Source organism: Liolophura sinensis, chromosome 8 (genome assembly GCF_032854445.1).
Source record: "Liolophura sinensis isolate JHLJ2023 chromosome 8, CUHK_Ljap_v2, whole genome shotgun sequence".
NCBI classification, from domain to species: Eukaryota; Metazoa; Mollusca; class Polyplacophora; order Chitonida; family Chitonidae; genus Liolophura; species Liolophura sinensis.
In genome coordinates this window covers 9,591,348-9,616,584 of record NC_088302.1, presented here as the reverse complement: position 1 = coordinate 9,616,584, position 25,237 = coordinate 9,591,348, and the positions used below count along the sequence as shown (strand labels likewise).

At 39.7% G+C, this 25,237-nt stretch overlaps 1 protein-coding gene across 1 annotated transcript; it reads right to left on the bottom strand.

Annotated features, from left to right (window-relative positions):
* Positions 1-4,774: 4,774 nt before the first annotated feature.
* On the bottom strand, positions 4,775-8,961 carry LOC135472557 (zinc finger protein 474-like). Its single transcript, XM_064752112.1, has 5 exons — positions 8,873-8,961; positions 7,016-8,203; positions 6,229-6,412; positions 5,693-5,891; positions 4,775-4,932 (listed from the first exon to the last, which is right to left on the bottom strand). The coding sequence occupies exons 2-5, from the start codon at positions 8,185-8,187 to the stop codon at positions 4,775-4,777; spliced, it is 1,713 nt and encodes a 570-aa protein (XP_064608182.1). The 5' UTR covers positions 8,188-8,203; positions 8,873-8,961.
* Between the last annotated feature and the right edge of the window lie 16,276 nt (positions 8,962-25,237).

Genomic DNA, 25,237 nt, shown 5'->3' with positions numbered 1-25,237 from the left:
TAATAAAAAGAGATAAAGTTAATAAATTATTTATCTATTGAACCAAAAACTTAAATATAATAACGATTCAGTGTATGTATATTTTTAGAATATATTCAAAATGTTTTCATTTACACTGCATTGAGACATTGGTCTAAAGTCTACTGTTATAAAGAGTTTAGCAACAAGTCGGTAGCCTTTTTTTTCCACTGATGTTGAGCATGTTGAATTTGACAAATGAAAGCCAGTATCAGAGAAATATGAAACCTCAGAACTTAACATGTTGTTTATTTAGACACTCCAGCAACCTGCAGATGGTTGTGGGTTTCCCCCGGGCTCTGCCCGGTTTCCTCCCACCATAATGCAGGCTGCCGTCGAATAAGTGAAATATTCTTGAGTGTGGCGTGAAACACCAATCAAATAAATAAATAAATAAATATTTAGGCACTCTGTAATATTTAGAGTTGTACACAAGATAATGTGAGCCACTTCATAAGATACACTTATTCATCAGTAACCCATTTCTTTGTATCAAGATCTGTGAAACATTTTAGGAAACTATTTCATAATATTGACTTTTAGTCCTTCATAGAATGCTCATTTGTGTGATGTGCACTTTATTTGCATTAGCAGTGACCTCATTTTGCATTATAATACAGTTTTATTGAAATGTTCTGAACAGAAAGACCTGGGCGTATTGTGCATGTGTTTATATCTTGTTAAATTTTGTATATTTGTTGTGTGCATAAATGAAACTCTGAAGAGAAGTCTAATATTTCAACAATGTTTTTCTGGTAACGATTGTGGTCTGTGTTATTTTATGCTTCTATAATCTCTCAATGTGATCAGTTGGTCATTTCTAGATAATTAATCTTGATTGCCTCTTTAGTTTTTGGCAGTGTTTGAAAGATGAGACAGCACCTGGTTATAATTCTCTCTTCACAGACGAATTCAACTCCTGTAGTGTCCAACAAAACCTTCAAATATTTACAACAATATTTCTCAAGCCAACAGCCATAGTTTGACATTGCCGATACAGTTTAAGCAGAACCCCATTGTGGTTTAATGGATTTGATAGTTGCATTGTTAACACTCCAAGCTTCGGATCTAGATTGATGTCAATGTTCATGTTCATCATTTATTAATTTGATTGTTGATTAACGCCACAGTCGCAGATTTTTCACATATACGATGGTGGTCAGTTGTACAAATGGAGGAAATTCCCACGGGACACACAAATATGCACACCACTTAGGCGGCAGACATGTGACCTTGAAAAAACACTAGCTTGTATCATAAGTAATGGATTGATGCTTGGGCATAAAGATTCATCAAAATCTAGCAGGGCATCTTTACAAAATGTGGCAACACTGATGAAAAATCCCTGGATATGGATCACCACCATAACAGAATGTATCGATGTTTCTGGAGTTTGATCAAAATCTGTGCATAACTCTTTCCGACAGGCAATATAAAGAATGAATGAATTCTTGAGGTTTAACGTTGTACTTAACAATGTTTCAGTCATATGATGGGGAGTCATTAGGTGTGTGTGCAGGGCGAGTCCATGTTGCCAAGCTGTTGTTGCCATTGAAGTATCATACCGAAGACACCAGACATGACACCCAACCCAGTCACATTACACGGACACCGGCCAACCCGTCCCGTTTCCTTACTCTAACTTCTCAGTGCTGAGTGCCATGCAAGGCAGCAACAAGTACCATTTTTAAACTCTTTGGTGTGACCTGACCCGGGTTTGATCCAGGATCTTCTGAGTTTGACGCAAACCCTCTATTAGGCCACCAAAGCAGTCATATAAAGAACGGTTTGATCATTTCATTGATCAACATCCAGATTGGATCACTGCAAATCAAGAAATAAGAGAAAACGTTCTGTATCCTTTAGGATGTTTTGTTTCAGTCTACTGACAAAGAAACCAAGAAAAATTAAATAAATAAATGAAGAAATACACAAGAAGAACAAATCAATTTTGAGGTAAACTACCAGTACATGAAGTACTATTTATTTTCTACCCTGTATTTAACATGATGTGTATAAAATTTACTTGATATCACAGAATTGCCACAATCAAATGTCATCTATACATTACACATGCCTTAATTATATCCAGTACACAGAATATGGTGGAATCTAAATTACACTAGTGTGCCGACAACAGGGTTTCAGTGAGCAATCAATGCACTCGTGTACAGTGGTGTGCATGCGGAGTGAAGATATATATCCTGGTGCACTTTGACAGTTTACTTCACTTTTTGTACTAAACATAATACAAGAGTTTCAAGTTGAAAATCTTTCATCGCTAAAGGTAAATATAGTGCATGTGAGCTGTGTGAAATTATTTTTGATTACATGAACTATAACATCTCGAAAAGGTTTCACAAACAGATATTTATTGTGGAAGAAAGATGGAGAAAACATAGCAGCTGGGTGTTTGTAAACTTCCGGACTACTGAAGATGGGTGTCATTTGTGCCTCTGAAACACAGTGAGACAGGTGACTGGTAAATTAATGTCAACAAAGGTGACGTCTGACATTTTGGACAGGTCACATGATACGTCAGAACTTTTAATTACCTTCAGTGACAAAAGAGTCAAATCCCAAAACTCTCCTGTATAGCAGAAGCACTCAGGACAGTGATGTTTTCTTATACTGACTAAACCAGTGAATACTTGTACATGTATTGTTGGCACACCTAAGATCAAACACTAGCCAGAACATTTAAACATAACAGCCATTTGGTTCATGCCATTTTTACACCAAAATGTGTATTCCTTAAAATATTAATTGCCATCACAAAGAGTAATAATCAAGTTTTGTGGAACTTCTACAATTTATTACAACATTATGGAAGTAAATTTAAAGCTCATTTTAAAAATGTTGCATGCAAATATTTCTCTACATCTAGAGACAAAAACTTCACACAGACAATTAATGGTTCATTCCAATCATTCACATGATTAAGAGTTATAACATTAATGCAAACACCAATCCTGTAAATTCATAAACATTGACGTCAAGCACTATCATCTAAAATTTATACACATGTGTATACATCTAGGTCCGCTCTCGAAGTTTAATTACTTTGCAAGAAAACAAAATGCATAGAAAACGTTTTAAATTGCAGCTGATTAAAAAAGTATAACCTTTTCTAAATACAGTTTAGAAAGACAGGAAACTTTAGAATATATAGATATCCCCTTGATATAAAGGTAAGTCATGTGATTCAAAAACTCAGACAATATGTTTCAACATGTAACATTGTCTTTGGGTTAAATTTGTGGTTTATTGAATTCAGAGCTTTTTGTTATCCCCCTCAACCCCCCCCCCCACTAAAAAAACAAAAATCAAAATCAAAGTGTTTCACTTTATTTATCACAGCCTTTTAAATGGTTAGACTGAATATTCACATGCCCACTATCACTATTTGTATCCATCATATAACAGGTAATAGATTAACAACATGGAATGTCCGGTAATCCTTTGTTAAAACACAAATCTGTTATGCCAAATTCCAAATGGCTATGTGCTTCATATACATGCACTTGTACAAAATTACTCATATCTTAACAATATTTGCTGATATGTAGGGAAATGAAAATAGCTCTAGCTGCCACTTTCAATTGATCCCAAGTGATCACACTAGCAGCTGAGTGTGTGGAAGAAAATCTATGAGCTACATAAAACAGAAACAAGTTGCAACAATTTCATAAAATAAATTTTAGCATAAGTATTTATGAGCATAAATAAATGAAACATTTTTCTTTCATTCCATTTCATAACATTTCAAATTTATCACATCAATTTATCACTAAATGTGGAGTAAAACAGTAATGGTATGTGCACTGTACTTGTGTCATAAGGCTATGCTAGACTGGTCCTAACAGGAAAATAGATATCTCTGTTGTAACAGTATACATTTAATACATATGTTATTTAAGGGTGAGTCTCACATCGTATGATATGTATTTACGTTAAGATTTGAGTTAAAATGTAAAATAATATCATACATAAATAACAAACAGTGGCATAAATATTGCCACAAACAAGCAGATGTTTTCATCCAGATGGTTTGATGCTGAAGATAACCACACATACCTAACTGGGTATTTAACCTTACAATGTATCAGTTTAATATAAATACACAGAATTTATATGTACTTGTAGTAAAGGGGAAAAATACATCTCTTCCAAAATAAAACATATCTCCGTGGTGTCAAAGGAATGCATTAAGATATGGTGTGACAGGAGCAATAAATATGTTTTTGGGTTGTTATATCGCTGATGACATACTGGTAATCAGCTAAACAGTTAATATGCCATTTATTTTATCACAGAAAAGCATGATGGGACTTTGGGATTAGTCCCCAGCAGGTGAAATAATCAATCAGCACACTGATGTGTCAGTTAATGAGCATATCTACAGCACTATCCTCTGGGTAACAACACTGTAACAGCCCAGAGATGCTGGGAATTGACTATGACATCTACCTGATATTGAAGCTAAAATAGTTCAGGCCCAAAATATTATTTGCTCAACTGTCTGGGTTAACAGGTAGTAACTAACAAATCCCTTTACACTACATTTTTGTCAGAAGTAAATGACCTTATCAAATGCAACAACTGCTCTGTTCAAGCAGTTGTTTGACTTACCACTTGGACTACAGCCTAGCTGTGTCAATTTTTCTGTATACCGAAAATCATTAAATAGACACACTAGCTGTTTCCGCAGACCTGTTCAAAATCCAACAGACAGATCCAACAATTTCTCTTTTTTTTAAGCTTGGGGTGGAGGTTTTGGACGACAACTACGCTGGTGAACAATCAGGCGATCTGGTAAAAATGTCCGTCCACAATTCGGGCAGGGCACCAAATTACTCTGTGCACTCTTCCAGGCTGCCTCATTCATCGCATCAATGTCATAGCTGCCTGAGGCTGTTAACACACACACACAAAAAAAAACAAAACATTAAAATATCAATATACCCATTTCAATAACAATACACAAATCTTCAAAAACAAACTAGCTAGGCTTACATGAATCATCAGTTTGATTAATTTACTCATTAGGGCACAGCTTTACACAGCAGTGTACGACCATATTTGTCATACCATATTTTGAACGTACGTAATTCTTACCGTACCATTTTCCTATATGTGCGAATATCGTACATTACAACATCTCTGTGAAAGTGTCAGAGTTTCCTGTCTAAGAAACTATGTACCTGACAAACCTCCAAACCACCAGATTTGAACAGTGAACACCACTGGACAAAGGTACTCATTATCTGTTAATTCTTATGATGTCGTTCAATTATATGAGATATGACCAGCTACAGACTTGAGCATTTTAGTACATGCTGATTAGAATCTATTTTTCTCATGTATCTGCATGTTTACTAGCATCACTAAAATGAAATAATATATCCCATTTAATTCGCACTTTTCCAGCTATCACACTACACCTACAGAAAGGCATTTTGCACTCGTTAGACAAAAAAGTAGTTTGGTGGCCATGATCATTTGATATTTTTTATTCCTGAGATGATTTTTAAAAATTTGGAAACTTTTAAAAATTGCACAGGGTCGAAAGTGATGCCGGCTAAAGTCTATAAATATATCTGTGTGGTATGTATTATGTATCTCTGACATGGTGGTATATCTGGACTGTCGAGTTCTGTTATTAACGCCTCACCTCCTATGGACCTGACTTCAGGCTTCTTGGGTTCTGGTCGCCGCAAGTGACGTGGAAGCTGGTCGTTTTCAATATGCCATTTCTTCATACACTGAGGTTCGTGAATAGAGATGGATTTTGTCCCAAACTCACGCCCGCAAATATAACACACGACAGTGGGTGGGCGTCTGATAGCAGGTGGGGACCTGGATGGAGATTTCTGAAAACACAGCCCACCTGACTATGACAATGTGAAACAAATTCTGTAAAACAGTTCTGTGATATCAATAGTCAATTTTAACTTTGGAATAATAAAAATGGTCCAGTCTCCATATCTTATTCTAAACTTAGGTTAATACAAAATGACAATCTAATAGAAAACTATCACTTTCCGTTTCGCTCACTCCACATGATTTTGACAGAGCATGTTCACATCCCAATCTTTATGTGAAATACGGTATTTATTAACAAGCATGTGCTTATTAAGCTTTAATGAAATTTTACACCAATAATAAATATCCACACTTATTGGTTCATTCATTTGCTCTTGTTCTTACTTCCTGACTTGAAGAACCTTGCTGTTGTGGCGGGTTCATCACTGAAGGCTTGACCGTTTTCCCTCCAGGTTTACACGCCCTCTGGTGGACAGCCAGTCTGTCAGGGTTGAAGGTACGTCCACAGTTTCCACAAGGCACCAGATTAGCCTGGGCTTGCTTCCAGGCTGCTTCATTCATCTGCTCTCTGAGTGGAGTGAAACAGACAATCTACATCTAACACACATGACTTTCTTACTCACCGTTTTTGTAATTTATTTATTTATTTGGCAAGAGTTTTATGCCATACTTATTAAAACCTATATTTGTGCATGCTTAGGTTATAGCCTGACTGGATAAAATAAATAGCATGGAAACTGAAAAAACACAAATGATTCACTCATTTCAATGATTTCAGTTTTTTTCAGTTTTCTCAATTTGCAAGATTTCATCCACTTTAAACTGGGATATATAAGCCATCACAAAAACAAGAAGTTTTAAACTTCACGTGTGTCCTTTGCCAATGCACACATACACTGGGCCACACAGATGTTCATTATTATGACTATGTACACATACGCACATATACATTTAAATCTTTGATCGTCACTAAAAATAAGTTCATTTTATCTGATAAATTTGATGTACCCTAACCTATTGTCAACTAAACGGGCCCTATTCTCAACTTCATATTAGGATTTTGGTAGAAGTTGTTTTTTTTTTTTGTATTGTTCTCTCAGTGCAGCCTGTTGCACAATTTGTGGCAATAAAATCAATACTTGATGTAGAAGTGAGAAAACTATGAGTTCACCTTGTGACACCAGATCCGCTACCTGCCAGGGTCTGTGGTTTCTTTGGTACTGGGCGTCGCTGTTCACGTGGCAACTGTTTATTCTGTACTTTCCATTTTTCAAGGCACTGTGGTTCATGGATTGGAAGGGACTTGGTACCAAACTCTCTCCCGCAGATATAACAGACAACAGTGCGGGGACCTCTCTGAGCTGGAGGATCTTGTGACAAACTGCTGGATGACCCACCAGAGTTTCCTGCCCCTGGCCCAGGTTTATTCCCACCCCCTCCCTGGGGCTTACATGCCCTCTGATGAACTGCCAGTCTGTCAGGGTTAAATGTACGGCCGCAGTTTTCACAGGCGGCTAAACTCTGCTGAGCACTCTGCCATGCCGCCTCATTCTGTTCTGCAGCACTAGCTCCCGATGCTACTTGAGGTTTCTGAGGTGGAGGTCGTCGCTGCTCTTTGGGCAACTGGTCATTCTCTGCCTTCCATTTCTCCATACATTTAGGCTCATGGATCCCTATAGAGGCAGTGCCAAACTGCCGTCCACAAATGTAACAGATAACAGACTTTGGACCCCCACTCATCCCTACTGTGGGTTTAGCTAGGCCGTTGTTAGAGGATGAGGAACTTTTTTTCTTATCAGCAGATGTAAATGTCCGTTCTCTTCTCAGAGTATTTCTGTTTGGAGTTGGCCGGCGCGACAAAGTGCCATTAGTGTTACCATCGGTGGAATCACTTGATGAAGCTGATTTCACAATTTTAGGGTTGGACAATGTGGCAGTACCAGGTCTTGCATTGTTGTTGTTGGAGTCTTCGTCGCTCGCCGTGTTCTGTCCCTGGTTTGTCCTCAGTGGTTTCAGAGGCTTGCCAGGGCGACAGCTTTTCTGATGAACAATCAGTCTGTCTGGATTAAATGTGCGCCCACAGTTACCACACGGCACAAGGTTATCCTGAGCGGCCTGCCATGCAGCCTCATTAAACCGGTTTATATCGTAGTTTTTACTTCCCCCAATTGATGGCAGCAATTCAGGCTTCTGAGGAGGTTTTCGACGCATGTGCTTTGGAAGATTTTGATTCTCGTTGTGCCATTTTTTCAGACATTGAGGTTCATGGATAGAAATTGACTTTGTTCCAAATTCACGACCACAAATGTAGCACACAACTGAAGGAGGGCGTCTAATAGACATACTTCACACCCTGAGCCTGAAACACAAACAAAAGACTTAACATACATGCTGCAGTTATATCCATCACAAATTGCAATATTTAGCAGATAACTTTATAATACCACAAACATATGAATGCACACAATTTCTGGAGAAATCAAAATACCTGTGAAACAAAATATTGATAACTAATGAAATGCATCAATATACACTACACGACTATAGTACTAAATAAATACATATATTGTCATGTGAAATAATTTTTCTAAAACAATTTGAATGTGCGGTTTAAAAAAAAAGAATAGCATACATATCCATTTAACGTACCACACGGTTTATGCCTTCAAATTCAACTAAACATTTTGTGCCAGTAATGAGTGAGCCGTGTGAGGTAAAATTTACAGCCTGGAATGTCATGTAATATAGCTACAGGCCACTGCACTTACTGTTCCCATTAATTTGCACTCCGGATTAAATTAAGCTATCAAGATATCGTTTAAATTACCATATCTGTAACATTAATCAGTCTCTAGGGCCGAAACTATTACATATCACTCGTTACACTCCGCCTGGCAACCCGAAAACACGCCGTGTTGTTGTTGTAACCCAGGGGCGTCTTCGTCGCCAATGGATACGCGAATTTGTTGGTTGGGGGGAGGAGCCATCGCCTGTACAACATTATTTCTGGTCCTAATCAAGTACTCACCCACTCCACGACTACAATCCTGCACTGCAATGAAGCGAATTTGAGCTTCACTTGTAATTTATCTCATGTTATTAATCCGTTTCCATGTCATGTAATTAACATCATGCTATATAAAGAATCGCAAAATGTTATAAACGTTAGCATTTTCTGCTAACATGTTCTGCCCTAGGACAGCCTTGAAGGGCGGTAAATTAAAAAAGGGAAGTAATGCGAAGGTATAACGCTCTTTGTAAAGTAGTTTTAAGTTACTTCCCTTGCATCATACAAATCATCATAACCATGGTACGAGATATCTGGAACGGTCCAGGAAAACAATGACCTAAAGTTAACTTTTTACATCTTTTCAAATGATTGTTTGTTGGTTTAAGCTGTTTTAAACATAATAATCGTAGAAATGTAGACTTTGGTTTTTTGTTATGGTATGAATAAATGTTATATTATTTTTCATATTTTAGTCTCCATCACATGAAACTTTATATAATACATATAGCGAACATAAAGCCAGTAGAGTTTGCCTATGCATTGTAACATTAGCCCTCAAACAGCATATTCTGGGCCCATAATGTATGTCCTCAATCAGACTACGAGGTCCTCGTTCATCTGGGCTACACGATAATTGGCACTTGTCAAATATTATATGTTATATAATTATATCATATTATAATTTCAAGATTTTGTAACCACGTAATTCACTGTCAATAGTGTGCAACAATTATTTGTGTCAACAGCGTGTCTTCTGAGATTCCAGTAGCCTGCCTGTTGTTTACATGCAGTTCACACGTGAAGTGTACGCTGGCTGATTTCCACAAAGAACTTTATATCAGTACGACGTTGGAACGCCTTAGATACTTCGTCCTTTCAAGTGAGTCAGTCCAAAAAAACAAAACAAAAAAAAAAAAAAAAAAAAAAAAAAACAAACCCCTCAATGCTCACCAAATTATTAGCTAAATTTGACCATAAATAACGATTTTACAGATTAAATTTCCCCTGCCAGACAGACCGTAAAAGCCCCCTATATACATGTTAAATGCCACATCATAGGTACCGTCTTTTAATGATGAGCATAAAATCATTCGTTAAAAGCAATGAAGCCGAAATTTCTCAATCTCTCAAAGTCTGGAATGATGAACGCGCTTGTCACAATAATTTGTATCTCTATTGGATCGTTTTAGGTCATTTGCTTCAGGGATTTTCAGCTAATAGAAGCAAGGTCAACATCGTGTAAAGGCGTCAAATGGGTGGTGCCTATATAAATATAATCGTGGTTGGCGATATGGAATTCTTTGCAATAATGACGGAATTATATAGTACGTTTATTTTAAGCGTTATATAGCCGTTTTGAAATAAGGTTTGTTGTTGATGGAAATCAGCCATAGTAGACATATATATTTGCCAGGCGAACCGGTAAGCTAAAGGCACGCTTTGGACTGATCAAAGCGATCCTGTATGCTTACAGACACAGTCCTCCTAACCTAAAGAACGTTGTACTGTGATAATCCTGTATAGATCATTTCTTAAATAAACTCGTCTTGTAGGACTTCTACACATTTAATTGAGAACTGCAGACCACGGTCCAGTTTCACGAAGCTCTCTTAGCGTTACGAGCTCGCAACTACCATGATGACGTAATACCTGCAATACTGGTTGTTATGGTAGTTAAATGAACGTAACGTTAGGAGTGCTTTGTGCGACAGGGCCCACATCTCTATTTCGAGATATGCCTTTCTTCAATCAGCTATATTTCCTCTTTCCGGTCATACGTGGAATGGTCTTGCAGCAAACTGCAGATGGTCGTGGATTTCCACGAGCTATGTCCGGTTTTCTCCCACCATAATGTAGCTTATACAAATGAAATATTCTTGAGTACGGCGTAAAACATCAACCAAATAGATGGAGTAAATTAATCCGCTATTATTATTTTGCGAAAGATTTCCGTTTTGCATATTTTTTGGAGTGAAGTGATGGAATTATCCCTTTCTTGGTAAACTGGCAAAGTTTTGGTGAGTTGGTTTAAGGAAGTGAGTATGCTAAGGTATGGAAGATATATCAGTGCAGATTTCAAGGTTATACCGGATGCTGTGTTGACGAAACTCGTCATGATTGTACCTGTTTGATGAAGCGTGTGGACGTCGGTGGAATGGATGTTTTTAGTTTTTGATAATTGTGCATGATGGGACTTGCATGGAATGGGGAACTTTCCGCCTAAAGTAATTCCGGTTGATGCTGTCTACAGCCTGTGATCACAGTTTGTGGGAAAACTGATACCGGTAACAATGTGTCCCACTGAAATGTGCCTTGTATGGTTCACTTTGTGCATATGAATGTTTGATTTTGACGCTTATGTTTTTCTGTCATATTTTGGAGGGTAGTAGACGAAGGTTTTGTCTCACCAGAAACTTTTAAATCATGCAAATGAATATATTTTCTTGATTTTACTCAAATTTAACGGATGACCGTCTCCCTAAGGTTCATCCACTTCAATCACCAGTATATAATATTCTACATCTGTAGAATAAACGTGGACTCCCCGTACGTAATTATAGGCCTAGTTCCTAAATCAGGCGTGTGCGAGGCTTGTAATTTTGTTTTCGTTCACGGTAACACAGCACCCCTTTATATTTGTTTGGGCGTCATTCGTATAGATCTGACAGATAAATGGTAGATGCATCGGTCGTCGGGCGTGTATATAGATTAATTTACTGCCTGCGTACTCGTCATGACAAATGGACGGTCTAGGAAACGGTATAATGACATGCGAACTTCATAGTACTCAACCCTCTGTTGTCAGCATTTTATTCCCGGGTAATGTATGAGCGGGACTCGGTTGATCGACCACGGATGACATGTCACCTTGTTTAGTAGTGTTGACAGACTACTAAGCGATTGGTTAGTTTGACGACAATGTTAATTAAAGGGTTTTGTGAAAAACAGTTTTACTGATGTAACCATACGCTGCACCATTTGTTTGGTGTAACCAACTGAAAATGTTTCTTACGTCTTGAGTTCTAAGATGTTTAAAGGCCAATTAAAGTTTACTTAATACTTTTCGCTCCAGGCTTAGGTCTATCCTGCACATTATAGGGTCAAACACCGTGACAATGCACATGCTCTGTTGGCAATAAACCATGTAGGCTCATAAACTTTGGGGAACGATCTGCTTAACTGCCGACTTCACAGTTTTTTTTTAATGCAAGTAGGTTTCCAATCGTAATAATAGGACAGCTATATAAACACGTAAAAATGAGAAAAATAAACTAATTTACACAGATTTCAAACGATAAGGGCTTTAACTACGGTCAATGGCATTCTAAAGTCGATTTTTTCCCCAGCTGCAATGAAATATAGTTCAAGCGTATAGTGCTGAGACTATGAAGCTAGCCTTGTGTGGAGTGCAGAGACTATAAGGCTAACCTTGTGTGGAGTGCAGAGACTATAAGGCTAACCTTGTGTGAAGTGCAGAGACTAGAAGTCTAGCCCTGTGTGGAGTGCAGAGACTAGAAGTCTAGCCCTGTGTGGAGTGCAGAGACAGTAAGGCTAACCGTGTGTGGAGTGTAGAGACTATAAGGCTAGCCTTGTGTGGAGTGTAGAGACTATACGGCTAGCCCTGTGTGGAGTGCAGAGACTGTAAGGCTAACCTTGTGTGGAGTGTAGAGACTATAAGGCTAGCCTTGTGTGGAGTGTAGAGACTATAAGGCTAACCTTGTGTGGAGTGCAGAGACTATAAGGCTAACCTTGTGTGAAGTGCAGAGACTAGAAGTCTAGCCCTGTGTGGAGTGCAGAGATTGTTAGGCTAGCCCTGTGTGGAGTGCAGAGACTATGAAGCTAGCCTTGTGTGGAGTGCAGAGACTATAAGGCTAACCTTGTGTGGAGTGCAGAGACTATAAGGCTAACCTTGTGTGAAGTGCAGAGACTAGAAGTCTAGCCCTGTGTGGAGTGCAGAGATTGTTAGGCTAGCCCTATGTGGAGTGCAGAGACTGTAAGGCTAACCTTGTGTGGAGTGTAGAGACTATAAGGCTAGCCTTGTGTGGAGTGTAGAGACTATACGGCTAGCCCTGTGTGGAGTGCAGGGATTGTAAGGCTAGCCTTGTGTGGAGTGCAGAGACTATAAGGCTAGCCTTGTGTGGAGTGTAGAGATTGTAGGGCTAGCCTTGTGTGGAGTGCAGAGACTATAAGGCTAACCTTGTGTGGAGTGCAGAGACTATAAGGCTAGCCTTGTGTGGAATGTAGAGATTGTAAGGCTAGCCTTGTGTGGAGTGCAGAGACTGTAAGGCTAGTCTTGTGTGGAGTGCAGAGACTATAAGGCTAGACTTGTGTGAAGTGCAGAGGCTATATGGCTAGATTTGTGTGGGGTGCAGAGACTATAACGCTAGACCTGTGTGGAGTGCAGAGATTGTAAGGCTAGCCTTGTGTGGAGTGCAGAGACTATAAGGCTAGCCTTGTGTGGGGTGCAGAGACTATAGGGCTAGCCTTTTGTGGAGTGTAGAGACTATAAGGCTAGCCTTGTGTAGAGTGCAGAGACAATAAGGCTAGCCTTGTGTAGAGTACAGAGACTATAAGGCTAGCCTTGTATTAAATCTTTTACAATTCCCATTAGGTTATCATAGGAGCAAAGTTATGGGCCTGGGACAGCCTATTCTGTGTCTCTGGATAAACCAAAGATAGGAATATAGTGATATTTCATCACACCATTTCCTTTCAACTTTCTACCGGAAGTAAACTTACATTACCCTGCAGTCTAGGCCGGTGCTTCGTGCACATGATTGGTCACATTAATGCAGGGTCGTGCTTCACCTGTTTTATCTGTGGGTCCTGATAAAGTGTTGGAATAATACACTTTAAGTGTTACGGACATGAGATAAATGAGCTCTTAGGCAAACAAATAATGTACCGGAAGGCGTGCAAAGCAACCCAGAAATAATGATAGTGGTAGGTGTCATTTTAATGGTGGAAACGCACACTTGGTCATTTACACAGGAAGTGTCACTATAAAATTCCATCTAATAACAACTAACCCTTATATAACTCAAATTTATAATTTCCGATATAAAATATCCGAATACGGATTCAAAGTTTTTTTTCTCGGCATTAACTCAACGAAGATACAGTTTTGATGTTGCGCACCGAACATAGCTTTAAAATAATCATATTTTAAATGGATGTCCGAAGATCATCCATTTAAAATATGATTATTTTAAAGCTATGTTCCCACCTGCAGGGTTTGGAGGTGCGAACGGCCGGAAGCGCATTGTTGCATTCGTTTCCCACTGACCTCTGGAGGGGCATAAGGTCATTGATCTGCAGTTCCATTGGTAACTCATTGACACCTGGAGGGGCTCAGCCATTGGCAAGCACTTGATCACCGATGGTGCGGAAGACAATTGGCATAGTATATACCTTAATTAGTAACCAGTTCGCCACTGGGGGATCCCAAGGTCATTAGCTTATTGTTTCATTCTTGGCCGCCGAAGAATCGCGAAGTAATTGGTATCGGCCTACATCGTTTTATTTCTAACCCGTTGGCGTCTATTGAAGCTCGATGCCACTGACGCCAAACTCTTACAGTGATAATATTCATTCTCAGTTGCTATTGCAATTTGACAGCGTTCATCCTTGGAAACTTTAAACCGAGCTACATTACAGGCTGGCAACGCCCACCTTTGACAACTTAGAGCGAGCTATATTACAAGCTGGTAACGTTCACCTGTGGCAACTTTAGACAGAGCTATATTTCAGACTGGCAACATTCACCGTTAGCAAATTTAGATCGAGCTATTACAGTTTAACAACTCTACAACTACAGACATGGCTGTAAGATGTTGGCAGTATTTACAATTCCATATTCGAGACTATTGCAGGCTGACAGTGTTCACCCTGAACAACTTTAGACATGGTTGTTAGATGTTGGCAGTATTTACATTTCCATGTTCGAGACTACTGCAGGCTGACAGTGTTCACCCTGAACAACTTTAGACATGGCTGTTAGATGTTGGCAGTATTCACAATTCCATGTTTGAGACTACTGCAGGCTGACAGTGTTCACCCTGAACAATCTTTAGACATGGCTGTTAGATGTTGGCAGTAATTACAAATCCAGGGGCCTCCATGGCTCAGTTGGTTAGCGCGCTAGCGCAGCGTAATGACCCAGGTGTCAATGCGGTCGCTGTGAGTTCAAGTCCAGCTCACGCTGGCTTCCTCTCCGGCCGTAAGTGGGAAGGTCTTTCAGCAACCTGCGGATGGTCGTGGGTTTCCCCCCCCCCCCCCCCGGGCTCTGCCCGGTTTCCACCCACCCTAATGCTGACCGCCGTCGTATAAGTGAAATATTCCTGAGTACGGCGTAATACACCAGTCAAATAAATAAATAAATAAATAAATATTTACAATTCCACTTTCGAGACTATTGCAGGCTGGCAGTGTTCACTATGGACAACTTTAGACGTGGCTGTTAGATGTTATTTATTTATTTGATTGGTGTTTTGCGCCCTATTCAAGAATATTTCACTTATACGACGGCAGCCAACATTATGGTGGGAGGAGACTGGACAAGGCCCTGGGTTACCCACGACCATCCGCAGGTTGCTGGAAGACCTTCCCACTTACGGCCGGAGAGGAATCCAGCATGAGATGCTATTAGATGTTGGTAGTATTTACAATTCCATGTTTGAGACTAGTGCAGGCTGACATTGCTCACCCTGGACAAGTTTAGATAAGGTTATTGCTAGTTGGGAATGTTTGTCCCTCTTTGCAACTTTAGGAGGGGCTATTGTAGACTTGAAATGTTCCCTTTGAAACTTTACGGACCCGCATGGCTGTATTCATGGACCTATGTGTTACAGTTTACCAACGTCCACGCTTGGCAACTTGAGGCCAGACTGTTTCAGCTTGTACGGCTTATCCCAGGCAACATTACAAATTGGACCTACCATATACAGTCGACAATGTTCACTTTTAGACCGGGTTATATTACGAATCGACATTTCATGAATTTCATGATTTTTTCATGAGTTCTCGCAAGGTGGGCGCTGTCGTAATCTGATGCGGTTAAAAGACTCTCGAACTACCGATTTGACTTATTGACCTTTAATCTATGTTCATTCTTGGCAACTTTATACCAGGCTATTATAGACCCATTGTCAGACGTTCACATTTCCATGTTTCATACTATTACTAGTTGGCAATATTCATACATGGCAACTTTAAATACAAGATCTGGGAAAGTTCTCTGATACAAGCATGAACACAACGAATCATGAATCATATTCCTTACAGCGCATGCGCCGATCTCTACGTTCTCGTTTCATCATTGACACCACTAGCACATTTTGTACAGAAATCTTGAACAACGCCGAGGTAACTGGGGTCAAAGTGATGAGGCAGGAAGTGCTATCGAGAGACATGAAAACACAGGTATGCACAGCATACGAACACCTGAAACAGTTTTACTGACGAATGCTCATTAAATAATTCCGCGCGAAAACACCAGTGGTGATGGTAAACCTAAGCAAGCCTACATGCTTCCAATATAGGCTCCAAAGGTCAAGTTTGTCTAGTGGTGGCAATGATGCAAAGCGAGCGTAAAGAGCGGCGCATGCGCTGTAAGGAATATGTTTTGAACAATCTGTTTGTACACGCATACCTAATGTAAAACGCTGGTATATCATACAATAGCACAGTCAAAAAATACAAGGGGGGAACGTGTGATATATACGTCTCATTAGGAATACTGACCAAAACCGTATATTACTTATTCTAATGACGCTTGATTTAATTTAATATTTACCCATGCTGTTTGTACCTGCGATGAAAGATAGTAGCATTATATTAATCTTCATTAAATTGGTAATTAAGAACTGGGCAGCATAAATTAAAACTTGTAATTACACTAGCCACGGTCCCTTTTGTACAGGGGATTCAAGCGCTAGTAAAAGTAATTCATTTGCGTGTTACAAGATATGATCAGTGTTGACGCGAGAAAAACAATGGCGTCGATTTCACCAGGAGATAAACTTGTACATCGGTGAGAAGACGTTTGACCTTTAGTGCAGTTGTCAAGCTCTAGCGATTTGACCTTTAGTGCAGTTGTCAAGCTCTAGCGATTTAGCTTGTCATCCGGGTTGTTCAGTAATTGTAACATACACCATTGTAGAACTCATTAACTCTCAGTGATTCTGTCACATATTAACCTGTCCTCGTTTTTACCACATGTCCTTTCACGTTCTGAGTGGAATATGCACAGCGCTTTTTGCGTGTACAGCGTTAAACGTCACCAAAAAGAGCCTTTAGAAATGTTCCTGTTGTGTTTGCTGCATGTGCCGCAAAAGTCAACACATATTTTTTACCTAGTTTAAAGATTTTTCTCTCTCGTATTCCTTTGGGGGGATAATATGAAAAATGAGTTCCAGTTATAGCTGCCGACAGTTGTTAAGAAGAACAAGTACCACCATTGTTGCAACGTTTATGTAATGAGATTTATCCCATAGCTCTCAGGACTGTCCGTGCACAAGAGACGTTTGCACTTAATATGCTACTTGTATACTACTACAGATAATCGCCATGTTATAGGAGAGTTTCTGTGGTTCAGTACAAAAGGTCATATCGCAATTAACAATAAACGAGAAGTAACATCTATAGAAGATAACGTCCCAATATCTAGACGGTTATGGCCATTTTTTGGTTTGCACATTTTGAAAATAAGATTGTATACGGGTAGGGAAGAAAAACGCACTCTCTACAAGCTATCTGCACACTCTCGACACACTATCTGCACACTCTCGACACATTATCTGCACACTCTCGAAGGCACTATTTTTACACACAATCTGTCTACATTCTGCACACTGCATACTTTCTATTCACACTCTGCACGGTCTCTACACACTCACTACACACCCTGTGCACATACACTCTGCATACTCTCTAAACAGTCTGCACACTCTCTACACACTGTTCACACGCCTCGCTCCCACCATTCCTAAATAACCTAGGTAATCGCGTGGGATTCGGCTGCCAATTTATCAGAATCCATTGTAAAGGTCAACACATCTGGCAACAGCGTCTGTGTTATTACCATGCATTTATAGAGAAGAAAATTAATTCTCTCATAACCATCTGGCAATATATATATGCTATATGGAATTTCCATTCGACACGCGCCTTCATTGATAAATGTGTTTGGTACACGGAGAGTGGTCGGATTTTTTTTTTTATAACCAATTGCTTTCTGCCTCAGTCTCCGCCTCTAGGAGTGAAATCAAGTCCAAACTGGAGCCCATCGCCCTTGGTGCGTGTGCACTGAGGGATCACAGGTATTAATCAATGTAAGGCACACGGATTTCCTACCACCATAAAGCTGACCACCATCATGTAACTTAAAAAAATTCTTGAGAGTGGCGCTAACGAGCAATTAATCAGTCAGATTAATTTATGGACCATTCCATTACCGTCTTTCTTGACATCACCTTTGCTGACACTTTCTCGTTATCCTGACGCCGGTGCATACGTTTCTATACTGCTGCAAGCAATGTCGCTGAAATCTAAGGTCATGTATAAATGGCGTATACCCTATCTCGCGCAACATCGACTCTGGCCCAAGCCTGGTGTTAATATCACGTGACTAGTTTTCCCACAAATCGTCGTCGCATTACTTAGGGCCCAATACATTCTATGTTTCAAAAAAGTGATGCCGTCATTGTTTATAAGAAAATGTAACTTAATGAGTTTATCACTTGAACATTTTGTTTATTTGTCATTCTTTGAATCAGTATAAATAATGCGAACGGCCATGTAAATTTATTTACGTTAAAGCAAAAATGAGGATATATACTACTTTATTGATTATCAGTATAAACGAAATCTTTCATGACGTTGTGACATGAATATAAAATACAGTTCTGCATGTCAGCTAAAGACAGCTCAGATAATAGTGGATTATGCTGAGCTAAAAACGGACAGCTTTGAATTAGACCTATACCCTCCACGGATAAGAGAAGCCTATACATTTGTTAACATTTAATGAAGATTTGCAAAATTTAGAGAAACTTAGAGAAACCATAAATTCAAAACGGCGAGAAAGCATTAAAAGAAAAAACAACGCCACCCGAACCGTAGTTTGCTTTTTAACCATATATCCATAGGGTACGAGTGACGCGACATCGTGTTTCTTTAACATGGCCCATCTCTACGAGTAACATCGAGTTCCCAGCTGCTTTAAAAGAGCGCATCTCAACACACTATAGGGTACGAGTGACGCCACAACTTGTTTCCAGTTGCTTTAACACGACGCATCTCAAAACCTCGTAATACTTCCAGATTAAAATTGATTCATTGAGTTATTGAGGCCATCAGAAAAAAAATGGCTGTTGTTGTTTAGGTAAGTTTCCACTTTTCTTCCTGAACACCCGAGGGTTTTATTATTTTTTCTTTTAATGCCAAATTTTCATCATTTATGCTAAATACAATTTCCTTCTTGATTGAGTTTTCATCAACAATCACAAAACATGGAAACTTATAGCATGCAGAAATGTCAAAACTGAGAAAACAACTGGCATATTTCACAATTAAGGCCATATATATGGTTCCCTGGAGACGAAACAACGGCGATTCATAGACACACAGTTTGTTTATGTGTTTAACCCGAAATGAGGGATGGATTTTCCCAGACAAGAACATTAACCCTTACACAAACGTATTACTGTCGATGTGATACAAGCTGACAAACTGTGTCAATTCCATTTAGCACTTCCGCTTATATCATCCCTTGTACGCTCTGAAGGTCGTTGTCGGTATTTCGAAACCTTCAAAACATCGCCTTGTGAGCGCCAAAAATAGAGTCTGCAAGAAAATTGTTTTTTCTTTTGACGTCAAGGTGGATTTAACTGTTTTCAATTTGTTTGAAGAAGCCACGTGATATTTTTTTCGTATTAGGGCTAAGGTTACAGAGAGGTTCTGATTACGACTTGTATAAGGTGACGACAACAACTATCGTGGATCCCCTCGCCGACTTCTGTTTAGCGAAGAGGACCTCCGTTGTCTCGCAGAGGCATAAATAAAGCTGCGAGTTAAAATTGTCAGCAAATTACTGTGCTTTTAACATTCCTTAGCTGCTGGAGCAAAACACAGTTATCAACGCAATACTTTATTACGCTCGAGGAGAGCTCTGTGTGTCACCGGATACGACTCGCTTCGCTTCTACACGGTTGTCAGCCACGCAGATATCTATACACCGTAACGCTGCTACAGCTTTGCTCGGAAACTTTAGGTACACGATCATTTACACGAGAGGGTAGAAGTGAGATATGCTATATGCCTTAAGAAAGGCCTTTTACCAAATCATAAAATTAACAGTGCATATACTTTTTTGGTTAAAATAAGGCAGTCTGAAACAGCATTGCTAGATTAGAATATGTGAGCGTAATCGATGGTTATTAATTTTAAACATTCTACAAGCTAAACAGGCTGAAAAAGATATTCTAAATGCACCAGGTCAGGTTTGGGACAAAACTCCTGATTTAAAGCTCTCCTTTTCATGGGTCAAGGGTTGGATAACTTCCGCCTGAAGCCATCAGTTCTTTCAGCCAGGTAGAACATAATATGAAATAGGTCTACAGCTCAAATTTAAAGCATATTACCTTGACAGGACTCGTCTCCTTCGACGGAAGGCGGTTGACAAAATCTAGAGAATGCAAGGAATCCAGAATAATTGGCCATACAGAATAACACAACATGGTATCTTAAAAAATTCAGTCCAACTTTAGTCAACCGGAAAAACTACAAAATACTGACGTCATGACGAGATGACGTCAGCATTATATACTTACCCGGTTAATATCGAAGTTCTGGTTAAGTTTTCGATGGATAATCTCTTTCTTATACCTGTCATTTGGTGACGTCGAATTTCTCTTACAAAGGTTTTAGCTGGTAGCATTTATGAAAGAGAAATGTTACGTGCTCAACAGGATAGAGATCTTGCGGCTTATTTCCAGAAGCCCCCCATAGTTCATGGCTCACAGCGTGCGGTGTTTCACGTCATACACATTACAACTTTACTTCAGGATGTGTCATGTGCTTTGGATTAGTGATTTGGAAGCAAATGTTTCGTGTTGAGAACTCCGACGGTACATCAGTTATATTCTCTTCTGTTCTTACAGAATAGCACACAATTCTTTAAGCCATTATGTTATACTCAGGTGGGAAATAAACTTTAACAAATGACACTGAAATACGATCAAATCAACTAGTAGACGACTATGGGCGAGAGGTTAAGTAATTGTCCTAATCGCTCTGGGGTGTGCTCCACATATGCCATCGACTGTCAAGACGCTCGTAGACAGTGAGAATAAAAGTTCCCAGAAGTCGGACGCTTTACTCACCGAGCCATGCCACATTCTTGGTGTACAGTACAATGCATAGTATGATAACATGATAATCCTGATATATGATGTACAAGTAATACCACGCCAAATAGAATCAGGTTGTAAAACTGTCAGCAAGGTTTTTCTGTGTTGATCTAAAAATATATATTTTAAGCATGGCTCAGGATTAACTGGATCATAGTGAATTGAATAGATTATAAAAATGACCGCAAGTTTTCCTGAACTCGTATGTGCTATAAGTTTTCTCTAAAGCAGATTATTAGGAGACCGGCTAGCCATCACGAGTATCATTGGAACTGAAGAGAACTGTAAATTTATTATAACACATGTCACACTCAAGCCTAACTTGCACGCCCCGGGCAAATCTAAAATTTAAATCTCTATTAATAAGACTTAATGACGCGCTCGTTCTACTCCGGTGACAATTTTTTTCTAGAATCATTCACTGATTTGATTGGCTGTGTACTACGAGACAAGGATCTTTTAACTTCAGAACGTCACGGTTCGCATTATTTGTTCCTAATAAATAGTGAATAGCGTAATAGTTTTATTATTTATACAAGGATTATTAAATACACGGAAGGAAATTTGCAGAGCATGTGACAGCCTAAGACTATTAAAAAATCTATTTGTTGCCCGGTACTGTGCATGCTCAATACCTATTGCTATGCTATATCTGATAATCTGTGAATTTGCTGTAGCTGACCAGTACTGAATATATCTGTTGCCTAAGTATACCTGTTTGCTCACTACTGAGTATACTTGTTGCCCAGTACTGAGTATACCTGTTGTCCACTACTGAGTATATCTGTTGCCCAGTACTGAGTATATCTGTTGCCCAGTACTGAGTATATCTGTTGCCCAGTACTGAGTATATCTGTTGCCCAGTTCTGAGTATATCTGTTGCCCAGTTCTGCGTATATCTGTTGCCCACTACTGAGTATATGTGTTGCCCACTACTGAGTATACTTGTTGCCCAGTACTCAGTATATGTGTTGCCCAGTACTGAGTATATCTGTTGCCCAGTACTAATATATCTGTTGTCCAGTACTGAGTATACCTGTTGTTCACTACTGAGTATACTTGTTGCACAGCACTGAGTATAACTGTTGCCCAGTACTCAGTATACCTGTTGCCCAGTGCTGAGTATATGTGTTGCCCAGTACTGTGTATAAGTGTTGCTCTGTAGTGAGTATACTTGTTGCCCATTACTGAGTATATCTGTTGCCCAGTGCTGAGTATACCTGTTGCCCAGTACTGAGTATACATGTTGTCCACTACTGAGTATATAAGTTGCCCATTACTGAGTATACCTGTTGCCCAGTACTGAGTATATCTGTTGCCCACCACTGAGTATACCTGTTGCCCAGTACTGCGTATAACTGTTGCACTGTTCTGTATATATCTGTTGCCCAGCACTAAGTACACCTGTTGCCCAGTACTGAGTTAACTTTCTGTTAAAATTAAAAGATTATTTTAAGTGTACATTTTTCATCGTGCGGCCGATGGCAACAAGCCAACATAATATTTCATCGATTACTCATCAGTACTGAGTATAACTGTTGCCCAGTACTCAGTATACCTGTTGCCCAGTACTGGGTTTACCTGTTGTCCACTACTGAGTATATCTGTTGCCCACTACTGAGTATACCTGTTGCCCAGTACTGCGTATAACTGTTGCACTGTTCTGTATAGATCTTTTGCCCAGCATTGAGTATACCTGTTGCCCAGTACTGAGTATATCTGTTGCCCACTACTGGGTATATCTGTTGCCCACTACTGAGTATATCTGTTGCCCACAACTGAGTATACTTGTTGCCCAGTACTCAGTATACCTGTTGCCCTGTACTGGGTATACCTGTTGTCCACCACTGAGTATACATGTTGCACAGCACTGAGTATAACTGTTGCCCAGTACTCAGTATACCTGTTGCCCAGTGCTGAGTATATGTGTTCCCTACTACTGTGTATAAGTGTTGCTCAGTAGTGACTATACTTGTTGCCCATTACTGAGTATACCTGTTGCCCAGTACTGAGTATACCTGTTGTCCACTGCTGAGTATATCTACTGCCCAGTACGGAGAATACCTGTTGCCCAGTTCTGCGTATAACTGTTGCACTGTTCTATATATATATCTGTTGCCCAGCACTGAGTATACCTTTTGCCCTGTACTGAGTATATCTGTTGCCCACCATTGAGTGTACCTGTTGACCAGTACTGAGTTAACTTTCTATTATAATTAAAAGATTATTTTAAGAGTACATTTTTCATCGTGCGGCCGATGGCAACAAGCCAACATAATATTTTATCGATTAATCATTTACAACTGTGCTCAAACTGAGTAGACTTTGTTGTCACTGCGACTGGACGTGGGGGTCAGAAGAATATTGTGGTATATCGTCAACGAAGAGGCGGAAAACAATGTAGGCTATTATCACACTACGCAAGCGCAAGGTATTGGCAAGTTTCTCTGGTATCATGCGGAGCAGGTGGATTCCTATGAACAAAAGCAAAGACAAATCCTAACTTGTGAAGAGATTCATATTTCATGGAAACTTTCATGGAAGATAATTATCTGTATAAACGGTAAAAGTAATGGTCGAGCCTGAGCGGTGAGCACGTCTCCATCTTCCGTGTACATGAGATACACAGGTGCCGGCATTACAAGGCACCGAGAATTATACTAATGCATTTGGCTGCTAGTCAATGGCATTTAACACTGTAAAAACAATGGTATAAGATCGATCTATTTTAAGAGAATCCAGGGAACCAGTCGGATTTTTGTGAATGTACAATATCCTCTTTGGCGTCTTCTGAATCGAGTATCCATGGAAGCCGGATGAGGATATCTCGTCCTGCACTTCGTACGCGAATGGCAGCGTCCTCGTGCCGCGGATCATCCTCGTCCCCTTGTTGCACGCTTCGTGGGTTGAGACCCGTGACACGAGGACCGTACCATTCGCGCGTAATTTACACCGTCCTTGTGGAGGCGGCCCTGGGCGAGATGTCCTCATCGTATACGTATCCATCAGATAACACTGTAAAACATTCACGTAACATTGTCATGTTTCACGTGGGGAGTCTCGTGAAATTCTTGAAATAAAATTAACCCATTCAGCGCAATCAACCCATTCAAGCTTGCGATTCCATCTGCTCTGTGAACTTTTCTGATATGGCATTTATTTGCAATATGTAGACAGGGCAATGTGCCAGTGCAAGTTCGGCTTACCCTGACACCAAGGTACATTACACCAACTTCATCTATCTGAGCCGTCAATGAGCCAGACTGTATCAACCTATAATACTGGAGACAGACAAATGCTATATCTTTAGGAGAAAGGTATGGGTTATGACGTAGGATATAATTAAAGGCTTACGACAGTGGAAAAACCAGAACAGCGACGACAATGCGATAATTTGCAAATGGTCATACGATGATCAAAACCTCTTGCCATTTACCTCAGTTAGAGTTTTATTCTAACTGTTCATGTCAATACTTAAATAGTAGCAAACAACACGGCCGCTAGCACCATGAAAGCAGATTTATGCAAAAAGATGTAATGATGTTAGCTGGAATTTTTTTAGACGTTACTGGTCAGACATGGATTATGTCTGTAAGAGAGAGGCACGGACCCCGTGTCCGACACTTGCAATGTCTGCAGGGGACAGATACGCAGTTTAGGTTTGTGGAGATAAACTCGTGCCTTGTTTTTTTTATTTGTTTCTTTGAAAAGTGTTTTTTTTTTTGTTAAGAGTATATTGAGATTCAGGTACATTGTGAGCTTGGCCTCACGTGGAGGCTAGCTGATTTAGAAGGGCAATGAACTCAACCAGCAGACCACACTTCATGTATACTGATTCCTACATAATGAACGGCTTCCTTCAAAGGGTTCGTTTCCAGAGACCTTATCGCTAATCCAGTTATGGTAGGTAGCCTGTGACTAACATGCCTACAGACATACATGTATCTTACCCAGAAGTTATCTTCCGAAAGCC

What these genes read in the sequence shown, in the direction of transcription:
- LOC135472557 (XM_064752112.1), bottom strand. Translation starts at nt 8,187, where the DNA reads ATGTCTATTAGACGCCCTCCTTCAGTTGTGTGCTACATTTGTGGTCGT. An exon ending in AGCGGATCTGGTGTCACAAG is followed by an intron (nt 6,413 to 7,015) that starts GTGAACTCATAG and finishes CACTCCACTCAG; the next exon opens with AGAGCAGATGAATGAAGCAG. An exon ending in TGAAGTCAGGTCCATAGGAG is followed by an intron (nt 4,933 to 5,692) that starts GTGAGGCGTTAA and finishes GTGTGTTAACAG; the next exon opens with CCTCAGGCAGCTATGACATT.